General features: G+C 33.0%; 1 protein-coding gene across 1 annotated transcript in view; it reads left to right on the top strand.

Annotated features, from left to right (window-relative positions):
- PPFIA2 (PTPRF interacting protein alpha 2) overlaps positions 1-23,429 on the top strand; it is a 524,056-nt gene that overhangs the window by 2,563 nt on the left and 498,064 nt on the right. The window contains exon 2 of the mRNA XM_079140424.1: positions 1,755-2,005. Within this exon, the coding sequence (XP_078996550.1) occupies positions 1,757-2,005 (249 nt within the window). The 5' untranslated portion in view covers positions 1,755-1,756. The remainder of the gene's footprint in view (positions 1-1,754; positions 2,006-23,429) is intronic.

Here is a 23,429-nt window from a genome sequence, read left to right as displayed (position 1 = left end):
TAATTGTTTTAAATAGGCACATGTGTTAGAATTTTATTGCTGTTTTCCAATTTCTTTTCAATTAATGTAAAGAAAGTTTATAGCAGTGAAATTTTTTCTATTTTTGTTATAGTTTTTGAATGAAAATCAAATTGATAAAAATGCAAATCCATTTGTGTTTTTTTTATTAAGCTGCTAACAAAAGGAGTAATGTGTGAGTGAGTGTAAATTTGTTCTATATGTCAAATCTATATTTATTTTAGGGTGAACAGGTAGCTCAGTGTTTTCAGTGATGAGCAAAGTGTGAAGGCATTTTGAATTATCCTAAAATTCACCAATTCCTTAATATTTTACCTAAGTTATCAGTCACAGAAATAATTTCCTTTTTAAAAATATTCTCTTAGTTCTCAATGCTCCCTCAGTCATTCACAAATAACCAAATTCCTCTTCTCAATAACCCAATTCATATGAAGAATTATACAAAAGTAATTAACTACTGAATTGTTAAATCTTGACATTTTATTTGAAAATATCACCAGAAATGTTTTCCCCCAGGACATGAATATGTAGGCAGGAAAACAAATTAACCTTGCATTATAAAACCAAAGAATACTTCAGGATCAACAGCCAAACCAGTCTTTCTCCACATCAGCCTTCTGCAAAATCATGCCCTCTAATTAATAGCTTCTGGCCTTTGTACAAAAACTGAAATTGAGATGAGTTGGACTTTTTTTAAAAAACGTAAGATAGAGGATAAAAGAGAAAATGTGATAATTTTTGTTTCTTAAGATGCCACATAATAAGAATTTTGCATTTCCATTTCTGTCTGGTTCATTTTAAATCAAATTAAAAATGATTTAAAAATATTTTGAACAGTTCATTTATTTCATGACTGGGAGCTTGTGATTAGCAGCCGAGATGTGATGTTACTACATTAGCTAATGTAATTTACCGCATCTGTTTTGTGGAATATTTGAAAGTGTTCGTTTGTATTGCTTGGGTGGAAACCAGACAATGCACCTAACAGGAAACAAAGGAATATTAACTGTAATTAGTAGTATAATAATAAAAGCAAATTTATATATCTCAGCCTATTTCATAAAGTTTATGTGATTCAGTCAGTATCACTTATCAGCTAAACATAGGCTTCTGTAAAAATTCAGGAAGCAAGCACATAAAATAATAAAATGAAAGTTGTAAGGTCAAAAGCTTTAAACTAGTTGATGTGAAAACATCTGTTGAAAAGATAAGGTAAAAGCTGCTCATTATATAAGACAAATACTCAATTATTTTGGATTTTCTAAATGAAAGGTGAATATTGATTCACTCAATTACCTGTCATTCAAAAATCATTACTTTCTATTCATTAAGTGCCAGACACTGTGCTTTCTGTTGACAATATAATAACAAATAACATAGAGGTATGCACTCTAAACCTTGCAATAAATGAAAGGTGATGACATATAATTGAAATAACATGTTTCTGTAAATCAAATTAGAGTGGGATAAATCAAGAAAATGAAAACCAAGAAAGAAGGGAAACCAAGATGTATTTTGTTGGTGGGACATAGTGAAAAGAGAAAGCATGTAGATTGGAGGAAGTGAATGGATTATATTTCACTGAGGTCAAAATAGCTTGGTCTGGAGTTGGGGCAGTGAGTAGGGGAAAGAGGGATAGTGAAGCTAATGAGCTGCCAAGAGTATACTGTGATGATAACCAGGCGGCGTTATTGGAATCACTTCTTTACTAAGACTCCCCCTTCACTTTCTTCAAGCAATGATGTGTGAAGTGATGCCCACGATTAATGAGGACACCCCAATGAGCCAAAGGGGGTCCCAAAGCAGTGGCTCGGACTCAGACTCCCATTTTGAGCAGCTGATGGTGAATATGCTAGATGAAAGAGATCGTCTGCTGGATACCCTCCGGGAGACCCAGGAAAGCCTCTCACTTGCCCAGCAAAGGCTTCAGGATGTCATCTATGACAGAGACTCACTCCAGAGACAGCTAAATTCAGCCCTGCCACAGGTATGCTTCTAGTGCCATTTGTCCTTCCTGTTGGAATTAAAAATGGAATAAGATTTTTAAAAGATTTGCTTTATTCCTATTCTTAGTTACTTTTCCACTTGTTATATATAATATGCAATTTCTGATAAGAAAAAAATTAAGAACAGATAATTAATTTATATGAAATCTTGCCTCAAATAAAATCATGGTATATTGATGGGGAGGGATGTGAAGCATGAGTTCCCATCTGGTCTGTTTCTTGGAAATTTTATCTGTATGTTTCAGCAGAGGTACAGAATTACTTGTTTAGTTTTTAATTGCCTGATTGTGAACACAGTTTTATCTGTGATGTTTGGAAATACCTATTTTTAATTTTTAGTAATGTGGTCTGTCTTGGTGGTAGTTTAGAAGTCTACTGTTGAAATGTTGTTTTGTCTTTCTTTAAAAATGCCTAATGCCTACTGTATTAGAATTACTGATATATTGCCCTTTCTGCTCAAAAACTACTTCAATTGGGGGATTGAGGGTGCAGTCCAATGGTAGGGTGCTGGTTTAGCATGCATGAGGCCTGGGCTTGATCTCCAGCTCCAACCAAAGTAAAACAAACAATAACAACAAACTTCAGGTACTTTTTTTTATTTTAAAAATAGTTTGGAAATTGAGAAAAGACAAAATTCAACATTATTTAAACATTTAATATTGTTACATTAGTTATTTTTAAATATTTTTCTGTCAGTCTTTTTATAGGAAGAAACTAAAAATTTATGGTGATTGATAACTTATTTATATGCAGAGTTAATAAGGATCAATTTACTTACTGAAGAATTTCATAATTGTGGTTCTTTTAGGTATGAGAAAAAATCATAGGATATGAATGAGATTTTTAATAATTACCATCACTACAATTTTCTTCCAAATAGAGGTTTGATTGGCATTCTACTTAAAAGATAATATAGTGAACATTAAAGAGGTACCTTCTCTCCATGAAATTATGTCTGGTACCAGCACATATCTTTTCAGAAATATAGAAAACTATGCAATTAAGGTTGATTGGATTCTAAACCCTGCTGTATTAGCTACTTGCAGTGTTACAATGATCTATTTATGATTCTCAGCATAGAAAGAATACCAAAACCCTTCTACCTCACCATATTGGGTGATCCTGAAACCCATAGAAAAAACTCTTGTTTACATTTTCAGTCCATTTGTTTCCTGTTGAGATGAAATAATGTTTCAAATAACTCTCACCTGTTGATAAGACTAGTTTATTTAATCACACAGAATGTGTTGATTCATTTCAAAAAGCAATTATCCAACCTTTACCAAAAATGAAATTTTTCAAGGTAGATATTTAGGTCTTTGCAATTGTTTTTTATAAGGTGATTTCTACAACTATCAGCATCAAGCTCCTTCATCTCTAGGATTTTTGAGTTGGTTATTGCTGTTGTTAAAGTGGGGTCCTGTTACCAATCACACTATTCCTCATCTGTGTCAAGCACAAAATCACAGTCATTTATCTTTTGGATACAGTGTTTCTTTGGAGAAATCTACAATTGTATATTGGGCACAAGTTCAACATAACTTCGGAATGTACTGGGGTAACAATCTACTAACATTTTTCGTTAAATTGTATAAATTCTGTAGAGAATTCCCATTTTCCTCACGCTCTCCTTGGAAGTTAATAATTTGATCCCACTTGTAAGACTCTGCATATATCCTTCCTGCCTTTGTCTTTCCATGGTTTATTTCAGCCTAATACGTTTGGTTTCAATCCTAACCCTGTCAAAATGATTCTAAGAATAATTCAAGTTTTTAAATTTTTGCTCCCTTTCATGAAAAAAAGTGACTTTTAAAGTTTGTTGTAGAAATAAAGTACTAAAACAAAATGAGGAAAAAAAGAGAAAACTGGAAAATATTTTCACAAAGACCTATATTGTGTGGATCAATCTTTTCTCAAAGGTACAAGAATGAAAACTATTAACTATAGCAATTCAGTTGAATTAAACATTTAGATTATAATGCCATCTAAAATTTAATTTTTGATTTTTTATATTAATGTGCATTTTTTAAATTCAAACTATTGTGTTTTGGAGTTCAGAATTTTCCTGTATGCTGCATGTATATGAATGTATTTTTATGAAATTTTCCTCTAGAAGGGTTATGGGAAGCACATATTTATACATATTTATTTCTGAAAAGAAACCTTTGGATATCCCTACTTCATGGTAAAAACAATCTCAGGTTAGCACAGATCTAGTTTTGCCACCAATGAAGTTTGCTATATATTTACAAATAAAATATCAATTCTCAGAGTATATGATTTTGGAATTTTACATTAGAAATTATGGCTTTGCATATTTAGATGGCATTGGTTGCAATCTATTTTATATATACTTTGACACATTGTTTTCAATATTGATTTGTATGCTACTATTATAAATATCTCTAGAAATCCACAGGTCCTTAAAGACAGTGTTGACTCTCACATTTTAAAACATCAAATACTTAGTAACCTAATCTGTACCACAAGGGATATATTTTCTGTAAGTAATCAAGGAGTACTTCTCATTAATTGGTACCTTTGAATGCTGTATAATATTTTGCAAGCAAAATACCTGCACCATTTGGTGGCATTGTAGCTTACACTGAACTGAAGGGAAAATGACTACTACACGTGTGAGGTTTGAGGCAGAAATAAAACATAAAGTTGAAATCAAGTAGTATTAAAAACAAAAACAACTTTAGAAAGCAGAATTGAAAGCAGAGACAAACTTTTGACATAGACATTTTAAATAGCCTGTGCAATGTTTGTTGATGTTGGTGATTTGGAGCTCTGCTTTAGCTACCTCCTGTCCTATTATTCCTTTATGAAGAAAGGCAGCAATAACTTTAACAAACCTAACCATGTAAATTGTTTTGCAGCCGTAGTGTTTAATGTTTCCTTATGTGTTTGGATGTCTCTGTATTTCAGAGCACTGGTCATTCCACATCTCAAGGCCTGATATTTCTAAGCTACACACTCAATTATTTACCTTTTAAATGTGCAGATTCATTTTAATGGTCCAGGGACCCTCACATTCAGTGTGTCCCAAATTCTGTCATACTGTGTCTTCCACTTTCCACCTTGTCTGCTCTAATTCCCTACCCACACACCTGAGAGTCTTTAAATAATTCTCAAGTCCCTCTATTCTTTGCTATTCCTTCAGTACCTGGCCATGCACTTCTTTGCTCCATCTCTTAACACCCCACTTTTGTAATGTGTCACATTTTGTGCTAAATAGTAATGTTTTTAGTACCCCAACATACCTAATGCTGTGCTAGTCTTCTCCCTTCATGCATATTCTTCTCTGTGCCTAAGATGTGCTTCCCTAGTGCCTTTGTTTGGCTAATTGCTCTTCCTAGCTAAGAGTTTTATCTCCTCCAGGAATTGTTTTCTGACCCCCAAGTACATTTCCTGTTTTACTTACCCCTATCATTCATCACATTGTAATTAAATTATCTATTTATGTACCTGATCCCAAACTAAACTCTAAATTGGAGAATTGGATCATATCTCAGTCCACACCACAAGATTACCAAGCCCATAGTGAGGTCTTTTAAAGTAAAAATGGAACTAAATATATGCATTGTGATGTAGAAACACATTATAAACTAGAAATAGAAAGGTTTAGTTTGTATTGTGACTCCAGCACATGTCACCAGCCTGAGTCAAGACTTCTGATTTCTATGCTAAAAAAAGGGGCTTAATACTAATACCCCTCAGGGCAGTTTATGGTGATTAAAGAAAATAATACAAGTAAAAGTTAATTAATTTATGAAACATTAAATATTGAAAAGATTGAATTTGCTTTATCTAGAATATCAAAAGATTCACTTATTCCTACATATATATTAAAAAGCATTAGAATAATTTACATGAATATTGAAAAAATAAATGATTTAGACATTTTTGAAAATAGCAAATATTTGTCAGTTATTAACATACTTAAGAATATTTATAGATAAGAGGCTTGTACTTCCTATTGCAAAAGTCATGATATATAAAAGTTGTTAAAACTGTTAAAAGAATTGTTAAAACAATTCTTTCCATTACTTTGTTTAGTATATATTGAGGGTCTCCTGTGTGTTACTGAATGGTTACAGATGATTATAAAGACATGGGGAAAAGTAACATAGTTTGACTCCAAGAGAACACAGAAAATAGAATTGCTTTAAAAATGTAAGTGGATTGGAGATTATAGAAATGCTGAAAGTATTTGGGCTATGAAACTGATATATGATTAACTGCAGAAGGTTTCATGTGGGAACTGGTATTATTGAGGTACTTTTTTAATGTTGGAAAAGATCAGAACATATTCAGTGTAAGGCAGTTAAGTTGGGCAGACAGAAACTTGCTAAAGGACACAAGAGCTGACATTCAAACTATGCTATGTTTTAGGCTAGGCTTGAGGTCCCAAACTGAACAAAGAAGAATGATCTAACAGTAGTCCTGATTTGTTTTGAAAACTAAATGGGAACTACATACAGAAAATAACCAACAGATTTGCTTGATGAAAGGTTGTAGTGTGAAAATTAGGTTTTATATAGCAGGACAGAAGTGTGAGCTATTCAAATGTGGGGGGGAGAGAGATAAGAGTAGGAATTTGCATATAAAATAATATGTAGAATTTTGATCGAGTTGGTGACCCTATAAAGGTTATCATGAAGAAACATTATTCTATTGTTTTGATTTTGAATGGATTATTTAATATTCACATATTAGTTATCTGGTATTTAAATAATACTATGTAACAAACAACATAATACCTCAGTGGCATACAAAAATATGGGTTTGTGGAATTTAATTGATTGACTTGAATTGGCTAATCTTGGCTGGGCTAACTTCTGCCACTAGATTCATCAGATATATGTCATCTGGCTATTGTCTGCTTCACATGGTTTTGGCTGGGCTGACTGTGGCCACTCAGCTCTATGCCTGGTGTTTAATTCAGCAATAGGTTAGCTCTGGCAGGTTCTCATACGGTCAAGGCAGAGGAGTAAGGGCACAGCAGAAATAAGCAAGTGTTTTTTAAGCGCTTTTTAAGCTTCTGCTTGAGTATTTTTTTAGCAAGTCCCCTGGCCAAGCCCAGAGACAGAGTGGAAAACAATACAAAATTCCCTGTCCAAGGGTATAGACACATGGAAGGGTGAAGCACCAGGATCATCTTGCAATCCAACTACCACAAATGCAACCAGAGTCTTTTGAGTCATTATTGTATTAGGAAAAACTTATTATGATAATTTTCTAGTGAAGAAGGAAGATTTGAAATAGGAATATGAACCAGGGAGCTAGGAAAAAAAGTTAGAAATACAGGGGATATTGAAGAAAAAGAAACAGGGACTAGTTAACTACTGAATGGACAAGGCTTTGGACTTGAATCAGAAGGTAAGAATTTGCAATGGAGCTCTTTTACTTGTTAGCTGAGAGATCAGTGGTAAGTCCATTGAATTTCCTGAAACTCTTATTTCCTTAATTGGAAGAGGGGATGCTATCTACCCTTAGGACTGTATGCAAGGATGTGTGTGTGTGTGTGTGTGTGTGTGTGTGTGTGTGTGCATGCTTCAGGAACCATTGTAAATGGCAGGTATTTTTCATAAATTGAGATGTGCCCATGCACACTTAAATAAGGAGTTAAAGGAGGTTGGAGGAGAGGAATATGTTTCTCTTTTGACATTTTAAAATGCAAACTATTTAGGTAAGATTTACAAAGAGTGACAGAATCTGCCTTAAAGAAAGTTTCATTCTCCAGGCAAAGAGCCTGGGTATCTTTTTTACTTGCTACTTAGAGCTCAATAACCTTGGTTAAATATTTGATTCAAATAATGATAGAAACTGCCTCATAGGATCATTATGAGGAATTAGAACATGTCAAATGATCAATGTCTCACAGATAGTACAGATAGTATACGCTAAATGTAACTATTGTCGTAGTTATTATTAATATATTATTATAATCATTATTTCTAGCCAACCTTAACTGTGCAATTATACTTGGTAATAATGAGCATTAGCACAAATTGAGAGTGCCAAAAGCCCACAATGTTTATTGAATTTTGGAAGTTTTTCAATTTTTTTTTATATTAAAAAAACTTATCTACATTCTCCTAAGTGGTTTTCCCAAATTTTCCACTTCCACGTTGGTCAGTTTTTCATGTCTTTTGATTACATCAAACAACATTCCTTTCAAGTATGCTGAGATTATCATATCTGGATCTAGCACCTTCCTGTTCAGTGAAACCTGATGTCAACACACTAAGTGTCCTACCCTTTGGTCTGTCAAAGACGAAAGTGCTGCATATTTTGTTACTTCCTAAAGTAGCAATCTATTTTCTTAATATGTTTTTATCTTTCCAGTTATTTTCACCTCCTGGCTAAATGAAATTATAGCTTTTGTTTCTCATTGCCTCTTTTTATCTATTTCTTACAATTAGGCTTCTATTATCACTGTTCTCCTAAAACATACACTAATGTATGCCAACAGTGGATGCATATTTTACAAATCTAGGGACCCCCTTTCATTCTTCATGCCCCTTGAAAGCTCAGTGTCAAGCAATGCTATTATTTCACTTCAAAATTTCCATGCCATTAATCCTTCACAGCCATCCCTTCCCAGGCTCCTTCTTTTCCCATACACCCCCCACACTTACCCTTTCTCGTGCTTATCTTTATTTAGTTTCATTCTTCACTCTTAAGTATTGCTGTTCCTGTTCAAAACCAATACTTTCCTGCAAATCCTCCATCCCTCCTTATTATCTCCCTCCATTTTTTCCTCTGCCTATAGTATCTTTAATTACTCTTCCTTTCAACTGGTGGTTTACTAACATATTCAAATCTATTCCTTAAAATTAAAATGGGAAGCACAATAATAACAAAATGCCCCTTGACTCTGTTTCCCCTTAGATTCCAACCTATTCTTTCATTTCCCATGAATTTATTTTCCAACTTGTCTCATTGTTAATTGCTCAGGGGTTGTGCACCTTTGGTTCAATCCCCGGTACCAAAAAAGAAAATAAAAGTTCTCTGGAACCCTTTAGGAGACCTGGGCCATTGATAGATTTCTCAAGACTACTTCTGAATTCTAATAAAACAAACAAATTTATACTAAGGACACATGAGATGCTTATCAAAACATGTATATTCTGCATAAGGGTCTCAAATCCTGATATGTATGACACCATGAATTTGTCTTTTTTGTACTGAGCATACACTATAGCCCATTACTTACATAAGCCAGAGAGTGAGAGTTATGTGAAAAGTATTAACTAGAATGTATAATACCTGAATTTCAGTTGTAACTTTACTAAATAGTAAGAAACTGGAAAATGATTTAATTTCTAAGATACTTAATTACTTTTGTATAAAACATGGAATTCTAGTTCCCTCTAATCTGTTGCATGATTTTACAAATTTTAAGTGATTATAAAGATTTAAATTTTAACTTTATTATTTTAGTTGTAAGCATTTTATAAACAATTACTATTTATTAAACAAACATTTCTGAGTCTGCTTTGTGTCAGACTCTATTCTTATGGCATAGTATGGCTAACATCTTTGTTTTATTTTGTCTTAAGGTTTTGGTTCAAATTATGGTTCCTAGGTATATGTAATGACAATAAGAAATATTACCTGAATTCTACTGAATATCAAATTTATTTGTGAATCTTTTTTTTTTTTTTTTTTTTTTTTTTTTTTTTTTGTGGTGTTGAGGAATTAAACACAGGGCCTTGTGCTTGTGAGGCAAGCAGTCTACCAACTGAACTATATCCCTAGCCCGTTGTGAATTGTTTTTGAAACTGGTTTTTTGGTGATTTCATTATCTCTTATTCTCCCCTGTGATGAACTCTTCCATGTTCCTGGAAAAGACCAGCTTTCTCCCTGAGTTCTGGGTCCCATTGCCTCTTGCTTTTCCAGGACAAAACTTCTGAATTTTTCTTTCTCATCATGAATGTTTCTAGCTGTACTAGATTATAACCAGCAGAATGAAACCAGCAGCATGTTCCTATATTTATCTCATATTTTAAAAAATCTATTAACACTCCCACTCGACCAAGCTACTACCTCATTTTATCTTTTACTTTACAGCAACAGATTGTTTAAAAATTGCCTTCACTTGCTTTTTCTCATTTCTCTCTTCCCAGTTTCTCTTGAATTTTTCCAGCCAGGCATTCACCCCATCCACTTCATCTAAACTGCTCTTGTGAACATTGTCGACAACCTCTGTGTTTCTAACTGCAAAGGGCAGTTCTGAGTCTTCATTTCTGCTTAATTTATCAGCAGTGTTAGACACAGTAGGTCTCTCTTTCTCGAAACACTTTCTTTAATTGGCTTGAGGACAGCTCCCTTGCCTATCTTTTCTTCTGCCTTAGTGTTCACTCCTCCGTATTCATTGTCGGTATTTTCTTGTCATATCAAGGATTGGTTATTCCCAAGTGCAGTTTTCATACCCTTTCTCTTTCTGCCTCTACTAACACTACCGATATAATCTTGTCTCTCTTCTGGCTTTAAACAACATTTAATGTTTATGACTCCAGAGTATTCATCTCTAATCCAGACATTCCCCCTGACTTTCAGATTCTTATTGTCAAATGTAGAAACTTAATTTGTTCAAGACCAAGTTCATGATCTTCACTTAGTTGTCTACATCTCAATTACTAGCTAGCAACCTCAATCCTCATTAGCTTAGGTCAGAACCTCAGTGTTTTACATCTTTCATATTCTGTATTCACACTAGTAGCAGTCTCTTAGTTCCATCTTCCAAGAGAATATCAAACTGAACCAGTATAATCACCTGTATGACTCCATCCCAGTAGTTCACCATCTCTTACCTGAATCATATGGGATTTTCCCAACTGTTTTGCTGTCCTTCTACCTATCATTCTAATTTGGGGAAATAAAAATTAAGTCAAATTTTGTTTCATATCATCTTAAATCCCTGAAATATTTTCCCACTTCAGTGTCAAAGCTCAGGTCTTTAGATCAAGCTGGACTATAACATCAACATTAGCACCTTCCCCCTTTCCTATGGGATATCACCTACAATTTTTCACCTCATTCATTCTACACTGTAATCAACGTGTGAAACATTGAACTGCCTTAGGGACTTTGCACTGGCTATTTCCTGTGCTTAAAAAAGTTATCCTCTGGTTAACCGGAAGCTTTCTCTCTTAATTCCCTCAGGTCTTTACTCAGAAATCATATTCTCAGTGGGACCATAAATGATCACCCTACTTAAAATTATAAAATTGTAGCAGTTCCCACCCTAGTGCACCTTATCTCTCTTTTGTTTTTTCTTTGTAGAACTTGCAACTATATAGAATTCTATATTTTATTTCTCTAACTTAGTTTTCTTTTTTCCCTCCAGTGGACTCTACATTATATGAAGCCAGGGGGTTCTTTTCAGTTTGACAGCTACATTTTCTGCCTGTAACAATTTAGTTGGTGTTCAAAAAACAGTAAATAGATAAATATGAAGATCATTATTTTGCATGTTGAACACATTCTCCATGATATCCCCTTTATATTTATTAATTGGCAAGTCATTCAATCACAAAAAATTAGCATATATTAAAAATATATAAACACAAAAACATGATAAAACACAAAAACAAATATAATTTATGGAGCCTCATGGCTAAAGTGTCTTCAACACTAAAGTCCTTATGTCTAGAAGACTGGCACTAACATTGTATCTCAAATATCATTTTAGAATAAAGGGGTTTTATATCAAGAGATGGTATTAGCATTTTGAATATTTTAGTCTGAGCAATGGTGATAATATAAAGGACTTTCAATACAGGATATTAGCCCAACTTTTTTGGACTCAAATTCCATTTCTTTTAAAAATTTTAATGCATTTTTACTATGAAATTTCTTTCCTAAATTAAGCCAGCTTTCATAAAAGAAATGGTATTGATGGTTACATAGCATTATAATACTATTGCCACAATTTCTTAGATCTGTCTGATGTTCATTTTGTGGAAGGGCTAGAATAAAGGCAGAATGTTTTTATGAGGTTTTCTCTTTGAAGCAACTCATGCTTTAATTCCTAATTTTCTTTCCTTTTTCTCTTTTTTCTTCTTATTCTACTCCTCCTCCTCTTTTTCTTTCTCTTCTTCCTCCTCTACCTCCTTCAACTTCTCTTTCTCTTTTTTTTTTTTGTTTTTATTGGTCTCATTTTCAATCTCTCAGAGGGAAAGATAACAACAACCATTAGTATTATCAAGATGAGTTTCTAACATAAATTTTTCCACTAAAATTTGTATTCAAATTTGATGTTATTAATGTTAGCAACATAGAATTTTCCCTCCCTCCCTCCCTCCCTCCTTCTCCTTCTCTCTCTCTCTCTTAATCTTTGAAGATAATTCTAAATTAAATAACAAGGACATCAAATTCTATGCTATTATTCCTGAATGATTCTCTTCAGAGTTTTATGACTTAAGGCTGGGTAGCAACTACGACACATCACAATGTCCCAGTTTGTGAAAAAAGAGTTTAAAAGAATTATGATTGTGGAAATCTTCTTCTTAAACATTAATATCATGCCATAATTATTTGAAGTGTAAATCTTTGCATTGATCTCTGCAATTTAGTCACAGGTGGTTTACAAGAGAGTGACTCTCCACTACCTTATGCTGCATGACCCTTAGTGGATCCTTAACATTTGTTGTCTAATTAGTCAATAGTTATAAAAATTGTTAGTTAATTTAAGTGAACATTAATAGAACAAAGGTAAATTGAGCTTGATTTTTAAATTATTTTTCATATTGCAATCAGTTTAATTTGTGATTTTAATAATTTTTTTTAAAAGATCTAATTTCTTCCAAATTGATAGAATTTGTTAAGATCCTAAATGATTGATAATTTCTTCCTTGGGCCTTGAATTAAGACAAATTTCTCCAGGAAAATTTAAAATCATTTTTGCCTTCTAAAACGTGAGATACTTGACCCTGGAACTTGGAATAGGGACTATGGTTAGAAGGTCAGTCTTCTTGCTCTGGGTCTGATCCCTTCTTCTCTCCCTTGTGGAAAACAGTGGCCTCAGGTTGCCTTCAAAGGCAGGTGTACAGATTTACCAGTATTAGTATTCCTGTGGTATTTGCCAAGAGGAGGTTTCTGCTTTGAAGAGTTCCTTTACCCTCTAAGTCATGTTAACCTTCATGTCAGTAAGAGGACTTGTTCAGAAATGGATGTGATTAGAATTTGGTCTTACATTTTAACACAAGTAAGCTAATTTTCCTGGATTATTCTTACCTATAATGCTCTCTTTTTATGTCCACTTTTAGAGTAATCTACTTCAATTGAGATATGTAATATTGTGGCTCAAAATTTTTATCTGTTCTTGCAAATCTTTATAAGATACACTTATATTTTGGTAATTTATAATCATTAATTGACCTAATTTTAAAAAATAATAAATTTAAAGTTTTTCTTGGTAAAGATTTACCTAATCATTTATGTCTAACACAAAGGAGATAAAATCATTTCTAAATAGCAAAATAATTTGATCTTTGTTAATTTTACCTGTGGAAAATATTATTTAATAATACCTTTAAAAATTTTTGTTAGCCAATTGTTTGATCCATTCTACCATCAGAATAAAGCCCTCTGAACTATATTCAATCTAGAAAAATAATCAGTAGCAGATGATGTTGCTTGGGTTAAAGTAAACTAATCAGATAGTATCTTTGTGTAGAAAAGATGTGACTTCTAAAATCACATTTTTTAGTAGTCTTCTTTAGTAAATTTAATTTTTTTCTAAAAGTATAACTTCTTTTGCTGTTTTGAATGAGGTTTTATGTTAATAATCACAAGTTTTAGTGTCTCCCACTATGATTGTCGATATTCTAGTTCTTGCAATTCTTTTATTTTTTTGCATATGTTTTGGGGCTGCTATTTGTTTCATTTAGGTATATCATATTTATAATTTCATGGACAATTGAGCCTTCCATCATTATGGAGTGTCCTATGCCTTCATGGACAAGAATATTCCCTTGAATTTTACCTGTCTGTAGTAATCATATTATAGCAAATTTCTTTTTTAATTAGTGTTTGCATTGTATACTACTTTTATGCTTGTAATTTTAACAAGTTTGTGTTCTTAAATATATTTCCTACAAATAGCAAATCATTTCTGGGTTTCGTTTCTATGCAATCTGACAATCTTATTTATTTGTGCTTAACTTATTCTCCTAAAGGCTTTCTATTTTTCTGTCTGTTCTATGTTCCTCTTACTACTTGTTTATGCCTCCTTTGAATTGATTAAATATGTTTTTTATTGTTCCACTTGCCCTTGTACTACTCTAAGAGTTTTACACTCCTATTTTAATAGTTAACCTACAAATTGCAATGTTCATCCTCACAAAGTATTATTCTGTTTTATATATATCTTTTCAGTTGTCAATGAACATTTATTTTATGTATGTGTGTATATATGTATTTATATGTGGTGCTGAGGACTGAACCCAGGGCCTCACACGTCAGGCAAGTGCTCTACCATTGGGCCACAACCCCAGACCCACAAAGTATAATTCTTAAGGTGTATTTTCCTACCTTATATTCCTATATGGAATATATGCATATGTCAGTTTTACACAGGGGACATATTTCTTTAGATTCCTTCACACATTTATCATTTATATGAGTAATCATTCTTTCTGAATCTCAAGTCTTCCATCTGTGAGCATTTATCTTGTACCTGAGAAAGAACTGCCAATATTCTCTTTAGCAGGGGTCTGCAGATAATTTTCTTCACTTAAGATTTTTCAGAAAACATCTTTTTCTTTTTTTTTTTTTTTCTTTTTTTCTTTTTTTTTTTTGCATGCTGGGGATTGAACCCACGGCATTGTGCTTGTGAGCCAAGCATTCTACCAACTGAGCTATATCCCCAACCCCATAAAATATCTTTACTTCACCTTTATTTCTAAAAAATGTTTACATTGGATTTTGAATTTAAGTGAGCAGTATTTTTTTCTTTTGACATTCAGCACATCACTTTATTCTAACTTTCATGGTTACTATTTAGAAGGAAGTTGTCAATATAATTGTTGCTTCTTTGATGGTAAACTGTCATTTTATTTTTCTTTTTGGCTGCTTTAAAGAATATTTTTAGAAGTTCTATTTGATACATCTGATTTGCATATTTATTTTTATTTTCCCTATTTAGTGTTTGTAGGAATTATTGACATTGTGACAATATGTTTTATTAGTTTGAGAAAATATTTAGTAATTTCCTTAAATATTGCTTCTGTCACAGTTTTCTTTCATTTCATTCTGGAATTCAACTTTACATGTTTTAGTTCATTCTACTTTGTCTTCTTTTCATCTTCCTCTTCTGTATTTTCTATCCATTTTTCTTTACATGATTCATTTTAGTGTTTTATTTTTAGATCCATCTTTTGGTTCACTAATTTCTTCTGCTGAATCAACTCTGTTATTGAACACATTTATCTGGTTCTTTGTTGTGATCGTTATCTTTTTAAATTTTACAACTTCCAGTAATTTTTGCCTCATAATTTTGTCTTTTATCACCTTGAGCACTGTAAACAGAGCTATTTTAAGTCTTTCAAATAATTTCAATACATGGAGCTCTTATAATCTGTTTCATTTTCTTGTGTATTATTCATTCTTACTGTCTTCTCATCTCTTGTGCAAGGCGATGTTTGACTTTGCGACAGTCATTTTATTTGCACATTTGTTAACAGAAGTCACTTTAGTTCTAGGACATTATTATTTACCTCCACAGGTAAAAGTTATTTGTTTTGGTCTGATGCCTGGAAAAGTGTTGATTCTCAATCATTTAAATCCAGATAATCTCTGGAAAGATTCATCTCCCGGGAATTGTTACCTCTGTGGCATAGTCCTTAGGAGTCTCAACTCCAAATGAGGAGGATTAACTCAGCGCATTGCACCTTATCGGGACCTGATCCCTATTCCTGTCCTCTAGCTGTCCTCATCCGCCAAGCTTATCCACATTTATGCAGTCTGCCACTCCTGGAAGCAGAAGTCCACGACCTTTAAATAAGTACAATAAATGTAATTAATTGAAGACCCTTACAACAAGTTTCTTAGCATAAAGATGCCTATTTCTGTGAGAAAAAAAAAATAAGCATCTCTTTTTTATTTTATTTTCTGATGCACTCAGAGTTTTATTATATATTCCAGCAAGGACTCTGGATGTCAGTAACCGTTCCAACACTGTTGAAAAGTTATCTCCTTTCCTACAGCATTTTCTCCTTTAAATGAACCCTCCTCACAGCTGCAGAACTATCTATTCAAAATGCAAATCTGACTATAATACTTCCTTTCTTAAAATTCTTGCAAGTTCACATAGAAAACTTCCTACAACTAATAAATTGAGTTGTGTAAGATCAAGGATAATAGATGAATATATAAAAATGGTTATATTTCCATATAGTATGAAAGAACACTTAAAATATATATATATGAGTTCCATTCATAGTAGCATCAAAAATAATAAACTTAAGAATAAATGTAACAAAATATACGGAAGATGTACACAGTGAAAGCTACAGAACCATACTAAGAGAAATTTTAAAATATCTAGATAAATGAAGAGAAAATGTATGTTCATGTTTTGGAGTACTTGATCAATCTATTGATTGATTGCAGTGCTGGGGATCAAGTCCAAGGGAGTTTGCACATGCTAGGCAATCACTCTACCACCAAACTATACTTCTACGTCTCGATATTTTTTAGATGTCGCATATGCCCAAATTGTCTATAAATGTTACACAATTCCACCAAAACTTCAGCAGGCTTTTTTTTAGGAAGGGATATTTTGATTCTGATATGTGTATGGAAAGGCAAAAGACCCGGAATTACTAAAATAATCTTGAAGATGCTTAATAAATAACATAAATATGATAATGACATTGACATACTCTAGAGGAAAAAAATAGGAGAAAATCTTTGAGACCATGGATTACACAAAAAATTCATAGACATGGCACTAAAATCACAGTCCATAAAAAAACTGGCAAGATAGATTTCATCAAACTAAAAAAATTTATATTTTAAAAGACATTAAGAGAAAAAAATATAAGTGCAACTAGAAAATATTTTCTTATCATAAATCTGAATAAGGTCTTGTATTCATAATTGATAATGAATTCCCACAAGTCCATAAGAAGATAATCCAATTAAAAATGGGTAAACAATTTGAATATACATTTTACCGGTGACAGTAACTGGATGTCAATAAACTCATAAAATATGCCCAACACTATATTATTAGAAATTCCAAATTAGAACCACAATGAGCTTGCATGTCCCATCCATTAGAATATTTATAATCAAAAGGAAATACCAAGTGTTAGTGACACTGTAGAGAATCTAGGACTTCAGTACATTACTAATTGGCAGATGACATGATACAACCATGGTCAATAACAATTTGACAGTTTCTTTAAAAATGCAAACAAGCGCAAATTCCACTTCTAGAAATCTAATCAAGAGTAACGAAAGCATATATCCACATACAGCCTGTTCACAAATGTTCATATCGGCATTATCTGTTATAAACAATAAATGGAAGCATCATAAAAATACCTCAAGTGATAAAAGGAAAAACAAAATATTGTGTATCTGTGCAAGTAAATGTTATTCAGAAATAATAAGTAGCAAATGACTGGTATGCAGGAATAAAACTGAAAAGCATCTTGTTAAGTGAAAGAAAACAGCCATAAAAGATCTCATATTTTATGATTCCATGTTCATGAAGTATCCAGAAAAGACAAAACATTAAGAAAAAAAAAAGCAGATGAATGATTGGATGTGACTGGAGGTGGGCATGTGAAGTAACTAAAATGGACACAAGGAAACTGGGGGTGATGGAAATTCTCCAAAGTTGGATTCTTATGATTATAAAACTCTAAATATAAGATGATCATGGCACTAAACACTTAATGTAGATGAATATTTTGAGATCTCAATTAGTTCTTAATAAGCTGTTAACAAAACAATAATTTTTCATGGCTCCCAATCACCTTGAGCAGTTTTCACAAACTTGACTGAAAATGAGAATCACTTACAATGCTTGTTAGCAACATTATCTTCTCCGGAAAATTCAATTTCATGTTTGCAACAATCACCTTGGATTATTTAAATATTACATTGGAAAAACACTGATATACTAATCTGGAAAATAAGTTATTAAACCTGTTATGCCTTAAAGCCTGAATTTTAATCTGCCTCTCTCACCTTTCCTATTCTTCTGCTCTGAGGCTCATCACTTAAAATACAAGTCTTAATTTCTTACTGTTGTTTTGCTCAGTGTCCATTTATGTATATTTTTTTCTTCCAAATGTAATGTAATTTTGCCCATCGTAGACATTTTCTTGTATTTCCATATCTCCCAAAACTACTTACAAGAGCTGAGTTTGAGTTTATTTTCAGTTAGCAATTGTTAGATGCTTGAAGAGGTTCACCTGAGACAACCAGAATGTGAGTCTCATGGGCACAGGGAGAGCATGCCCACCATTTTCAACATAGCATTCTCAGGTGTGAGCACAGTCTGCAGCCTGCAAAAGGAAATAGTGGTCATGTGAGATGGGTTTCCATCTGGGACTTACAGAGACCACCTTCTATCTGCAAGATATTATATGCCGGCCTTCAATAGCTTACATGTTTTCAGAAGACACCCCCAACCTATTCACTCTGATAAAACACGTATGTTATAGATGTGTATCCCGATCAAGGGAACACAAAAGATGAGCACACAGTTATCCTGGTGGTATTGTTCTGAGCTTCTTAAATGAAGAAGACAAATGAAAAATGCCTCTCCCTTCAAGAATGCTTAGCTTATTTGAGGTGACTGATGATTCAACAATATTTACACTGACAAGTGATAGGAGTATGTCAGTGATAGAAATATGTCAATCACAGAGGTACAGATAATGAGTAAGAGCCAAGAACTCAGTGTAGTAGAAGGATAGGAAGCATCTGTTGATCAATACATTAGTTGCCATTTTCAAATAATTTATTTCATTTTGTAAGAGTTGAGATTAATCCCTTTAATTCCATTTTCTGTACAATAAGACAAAAACCTCAGAGAAGTATGTTTCCTGTTCGTGTATTACTAGTTTGTTTCAGAGTCATGATGTAAATTCAAGTTTTACTTATTTTATTGTGATAAAACACTACGAGTGTTATAAAATTTTAAGTCAACTATACAGTATTAATTATGTGCACAAAGTTATACAACAGATCCCTAGAATTTATTCATCTTCTGTAACTGAAAGTTCATATCCATTTCACTTAAATCATTTAAAATTTTAGAATCAAAGATAGGAAGAAGTATTAAACACTTGGGGAAGAGTTTTTATTTCTGGGGAAATTATTTCACTGAGTCTTTATTAAAGACAAAAATATATGCTTTTGTTCAGAACACCTTCTTAATGTACTTCATCACTATAAACTTAAACACGGAATATATAATCTAAAATATGAGATCACAATGGATTCGTATCTTAATTTAGAAAATCTTCTTTGTAAGAGATTTGTCTAAAACCACAAGAACAGGAAGAAACAAGGGAGGTTTTTCCCTGAGTTAACTTTCAACACAGTTTATGACATATATTTTGCAAGTTTGAGTACCTATCAATCTTTTAAAATTTTCCTGAGTTCTTAGTTGTTTTTTTTTTTTAATTATGCTTTTTTGCACCTTGGGGAAGATCTTCAAACAGCTACATCTACAATTAAATTTCTGTTTAAGTAGGTATTCCTCATCTCTTCCGGTAGGGGAATGATGTTTTTCTCAACATTCAGATAATCTACATGTAATCTTATATGATGCTTTTCATTTGCCATATTATTACCATAAACTATATTAGAAATAATTTATGTCATTAATTTTTCTTTTCTTTTTGGATGTTGCATTGCATTTTTGGTTTGGCTATCCAACTGGGCTTTTCTACTTGTTTGCTTATTTTTTTTCCCCTTGGATTTTCTCTTCCACAGGATATATAAGAAATACACATTATTTGTACCAAACTTGCAAGTTCTGTTTTAAAACAAAAGCGTTACCCACATCTCTTTAATTAGTAAAATCAAGAAAGTAAGTGGTTCATTTTTCTGATCAACCTATAAAGAAGAAAAGTTCAACACTTGGCTATATGCACTCTGTGCCCACACAGAGCTTACCCATTTGTGTTAACACATTATTATCTATTGTTAGAAACTTTTAATACCATTTTTACTATATGATATATTGTCTACAGTTGCATTCAGGTTTAAAATTAAGTTTTCATCAAGTATTTACATATCATTTAGTGTTTGATTTATTTGAATGTTGGTATTATTCTTGTATAACACCACTTGCTCATTTTGTGTTTTTTTAATTTTTATTTTTTACTTTTTGATTCATTATACATAAATGAGGTACAACTTTTCATTTCTCTGGTTGTAATACAAAGTAGAGTCACACCATTTGTGTAATCATATATGTATATAGGTAATGTTGTTTGTCTCATTCCATTGTCTTCCCCCCAACCCTCTTCCCACCCCTCATTTCCCTGTACACATTTCATCCTTCCTCCATTCTTCCCTTACCCCCTCTTCCCTACATGTTATGTATCATCATCCACTTATCAGATAAAACATTTGGCCTTTGATTTTTTTGGTATTAGATTATCTCACTTAGCATGATATTCTCCGACTCCATCCATTTACCTGCAAATGCCATAATTTTATTCTTCTTTATGGCTGAATAATATTCCATTGTGTATATATACCACAGTCTCTTATCTATTCATCTATTATTCTTACTTATGGCTGAATAATATTTCTTTGTATACATATACCACAGTCTCTCTATCCATTTGCCTATTGAAGGGCATCTAGGTTGGTTCCATAATCTAGCTATTGTCAATTGAGTTTCTAGAAACATTGATGTGGCTGTGTCACTGTAGTATGCTAATTTTAAATCCTTTGGATATGAATGGAGGAATGGGACAGCTGGGTCAAATGGTAGTTCCATTCTAAGTTTTCCAAGGAATCTCCACACTTTTCCAGAGTGGTTGCACCAATTTGCAGTGCCAATAGCAATGTATGAATGTACATTTTCCCCCACATCCTCACCAACACTTATTGCTTGTATCCTTGATAATTGCCATTCTAATTGGAGTGAGATGAAATCTTAAAGTAGTTTTGATTTTCATTTCTCTAGTTGCTAGAGATGATGAACATTTGTTCATACATCTGTTGATTGCTTGTGAATTTTCTTCTTTGAAGTGTCTGCTCAGTTCCTTAGTCCACTTATTGATTGAGTTATTTGTATTTTTGGTTTAAAGTTTTTTGAGTTCTTTATAAATTCTGGAGATTAGAGGTCTATCTAAAGTGCCTGTTGTAAAGATTTTCACCCACTCTGCAGGCTCTCTCTTCACATTGTTGATTGTTTCCTTTGCTGAGAAAAGACTTTTTAGTTTGAATCTATCCCATTCATCTATTCCTGCTTTATTTCTTGTGCTTTGGGAGTCTTGTTAAGGAAGTCTGGTCCTGAGCTTTGGTCCTACTTTGTCTTTGATTTGGTGCAAGGTCTCTGGTCTAGTTCCTGGGTCCTTTATCCATTTTGAGTTGAGTTTTGTGCGGGTTGAGAGATAGGGATTTAATTTCATTTTGCTGCATATGGATTTTCAGTTTTCCCAGCACCATTTGTTGAAGAGGCTATCTTTTCTCCATTTTATGCTTTTGACACCTTTGTCTAGTATGAGATAGCTATATTTATGTAGGTTTGTCTCTGTGTTCTCTAAAAAATTCTACCAAAAAACTTCTAGAACTAATAAATGAATTCAGCAAAGTAGCAGGATATAAAATCAACACTCATAAATCTAATGCATTTCTTTTCATAAGTGATGAATACTCTGAAAGTGAAATTAGGAAAACTATACCATTCACAATAGCTTCAAAAATAAAAATACTTGGGAATAAATCTAACAAAAGAAGTGAAAGACCTTTACAATGAAAACTACAGAACACTAAAGAATGAAATTAAGAAAAACCTTAGAAGATGGAAAGATCTTCCATGTTCTTGGATAGGAAGAATTAAATTGTCAAAATGGCCATATAGCCAAAGGCACTATATAAATTCAATGCAATTTCAATTAAAATCTCAATGATGTACCTCATAGAAATAGAGAAAGCCATCATGAAATTCATTTGGAAGAATAAGAGACCCAGAATAGCTAAAGAAATCCTTAGCAGGAAATGTGTATTTCTTCTTATTCCATCCTTTGGCCAGAGGCAGTGTAAGCTCTTAAATCAAGGCATTTGAGTGGTAGTATATTTTATGAGCCCTTACATCTTGGGCAACTTCTATTAACTTTGTATACGTTCAAATTCCATGTTATATTTACCTTTATTTCTGACACTAGCTGTGATATACAGTTTAATAATTAACTTTTATCTTTTCACCTTATTTTCTTCACTACAATGTTTAGACACCCCCCCCCCCCACACACACACACTGATACCATGAACTCTCAGGATAGTGACTAAGATAAGAACTAGAAATAAGAGCTAGTATTGGGAGCTCATTGAGCTACATAGTTCTAAGGACTTTTACATACATAATGAGTTTAGTTGGAACTACCACTCCTCAACTCACATTATCACTAGTGTCTTTTACAGGTGAGAAAACTGGCATGGGAAGGGATTAATTCACCTTCCCCAGGTCTTAGGGGTCGGTTATAGTAGACTTCCAATTATAAGATTTCTGAATTCTTACATGAACACTGTAAATTGATATATACTGATACATAACATTTAGTACTATTTCAAGCTTAAGTTTTTTAAATTTACTGAAAAATCCTTTAATTTACCAAAAAAAAAAATTAATGATATAAACATAAGGTCCTTTCATGAAACTTAAAGCTTGTAACCTACTCTAGACTTTGAGGCACAAAGAAAAATCATTGCTGTCATATGTGAAGTTTGGACTTCACATGATGTTAACCTACTTAATTCCTCTGTGCCTTTGCAAAGGGTAAATAAGGTCTGCATTCATAGCCAAGATAAATTGCAAACAGGACTGAAACTTCAAATTTAAGTACTTCACTTTATAACATAAAGAAATGGAAAGGCAGTGGAAAGTTATAATCCCTTTTTTAATCCTCCCAGACAGCCCAGAGGTAACCTTCCTTTAATTGCTGTGTTCAGACAAGAAAAGAAGAAAGTGGGATGAAAGAGAAGAAAACATTTATCAGCATCCAGTTTTGACCAATCAAACACCATCCCAAGCAGGGTTTCTGAAGGTGGAGGCTCAATTGCAACGGAGCCTTGTGTGGCTAAGGAGTGGCAGTGAGTTAGTGCATGGGATCCTGGCAGCTGCAATCAGGGCAGCAGCAAGATGGCAGCCACAGAGATGGAATGATTTCAGCTAATGCCCTTGGC

Source organism: Sciurus vulgaris (assembly GCF_902686455.1).
Source record: "Sciurus vulgaris genome assembly, chromosome: 5".
Taxonomy (NCBI): Eukaryota; Metazoa; Chordata; class Mammalia; order Rodentia; family Sciuridae; genus Sciurus; species Sciurus vulgaris.
This window is presented reverse-complemented; position numbering and strand designations above follow the sequence as displayed.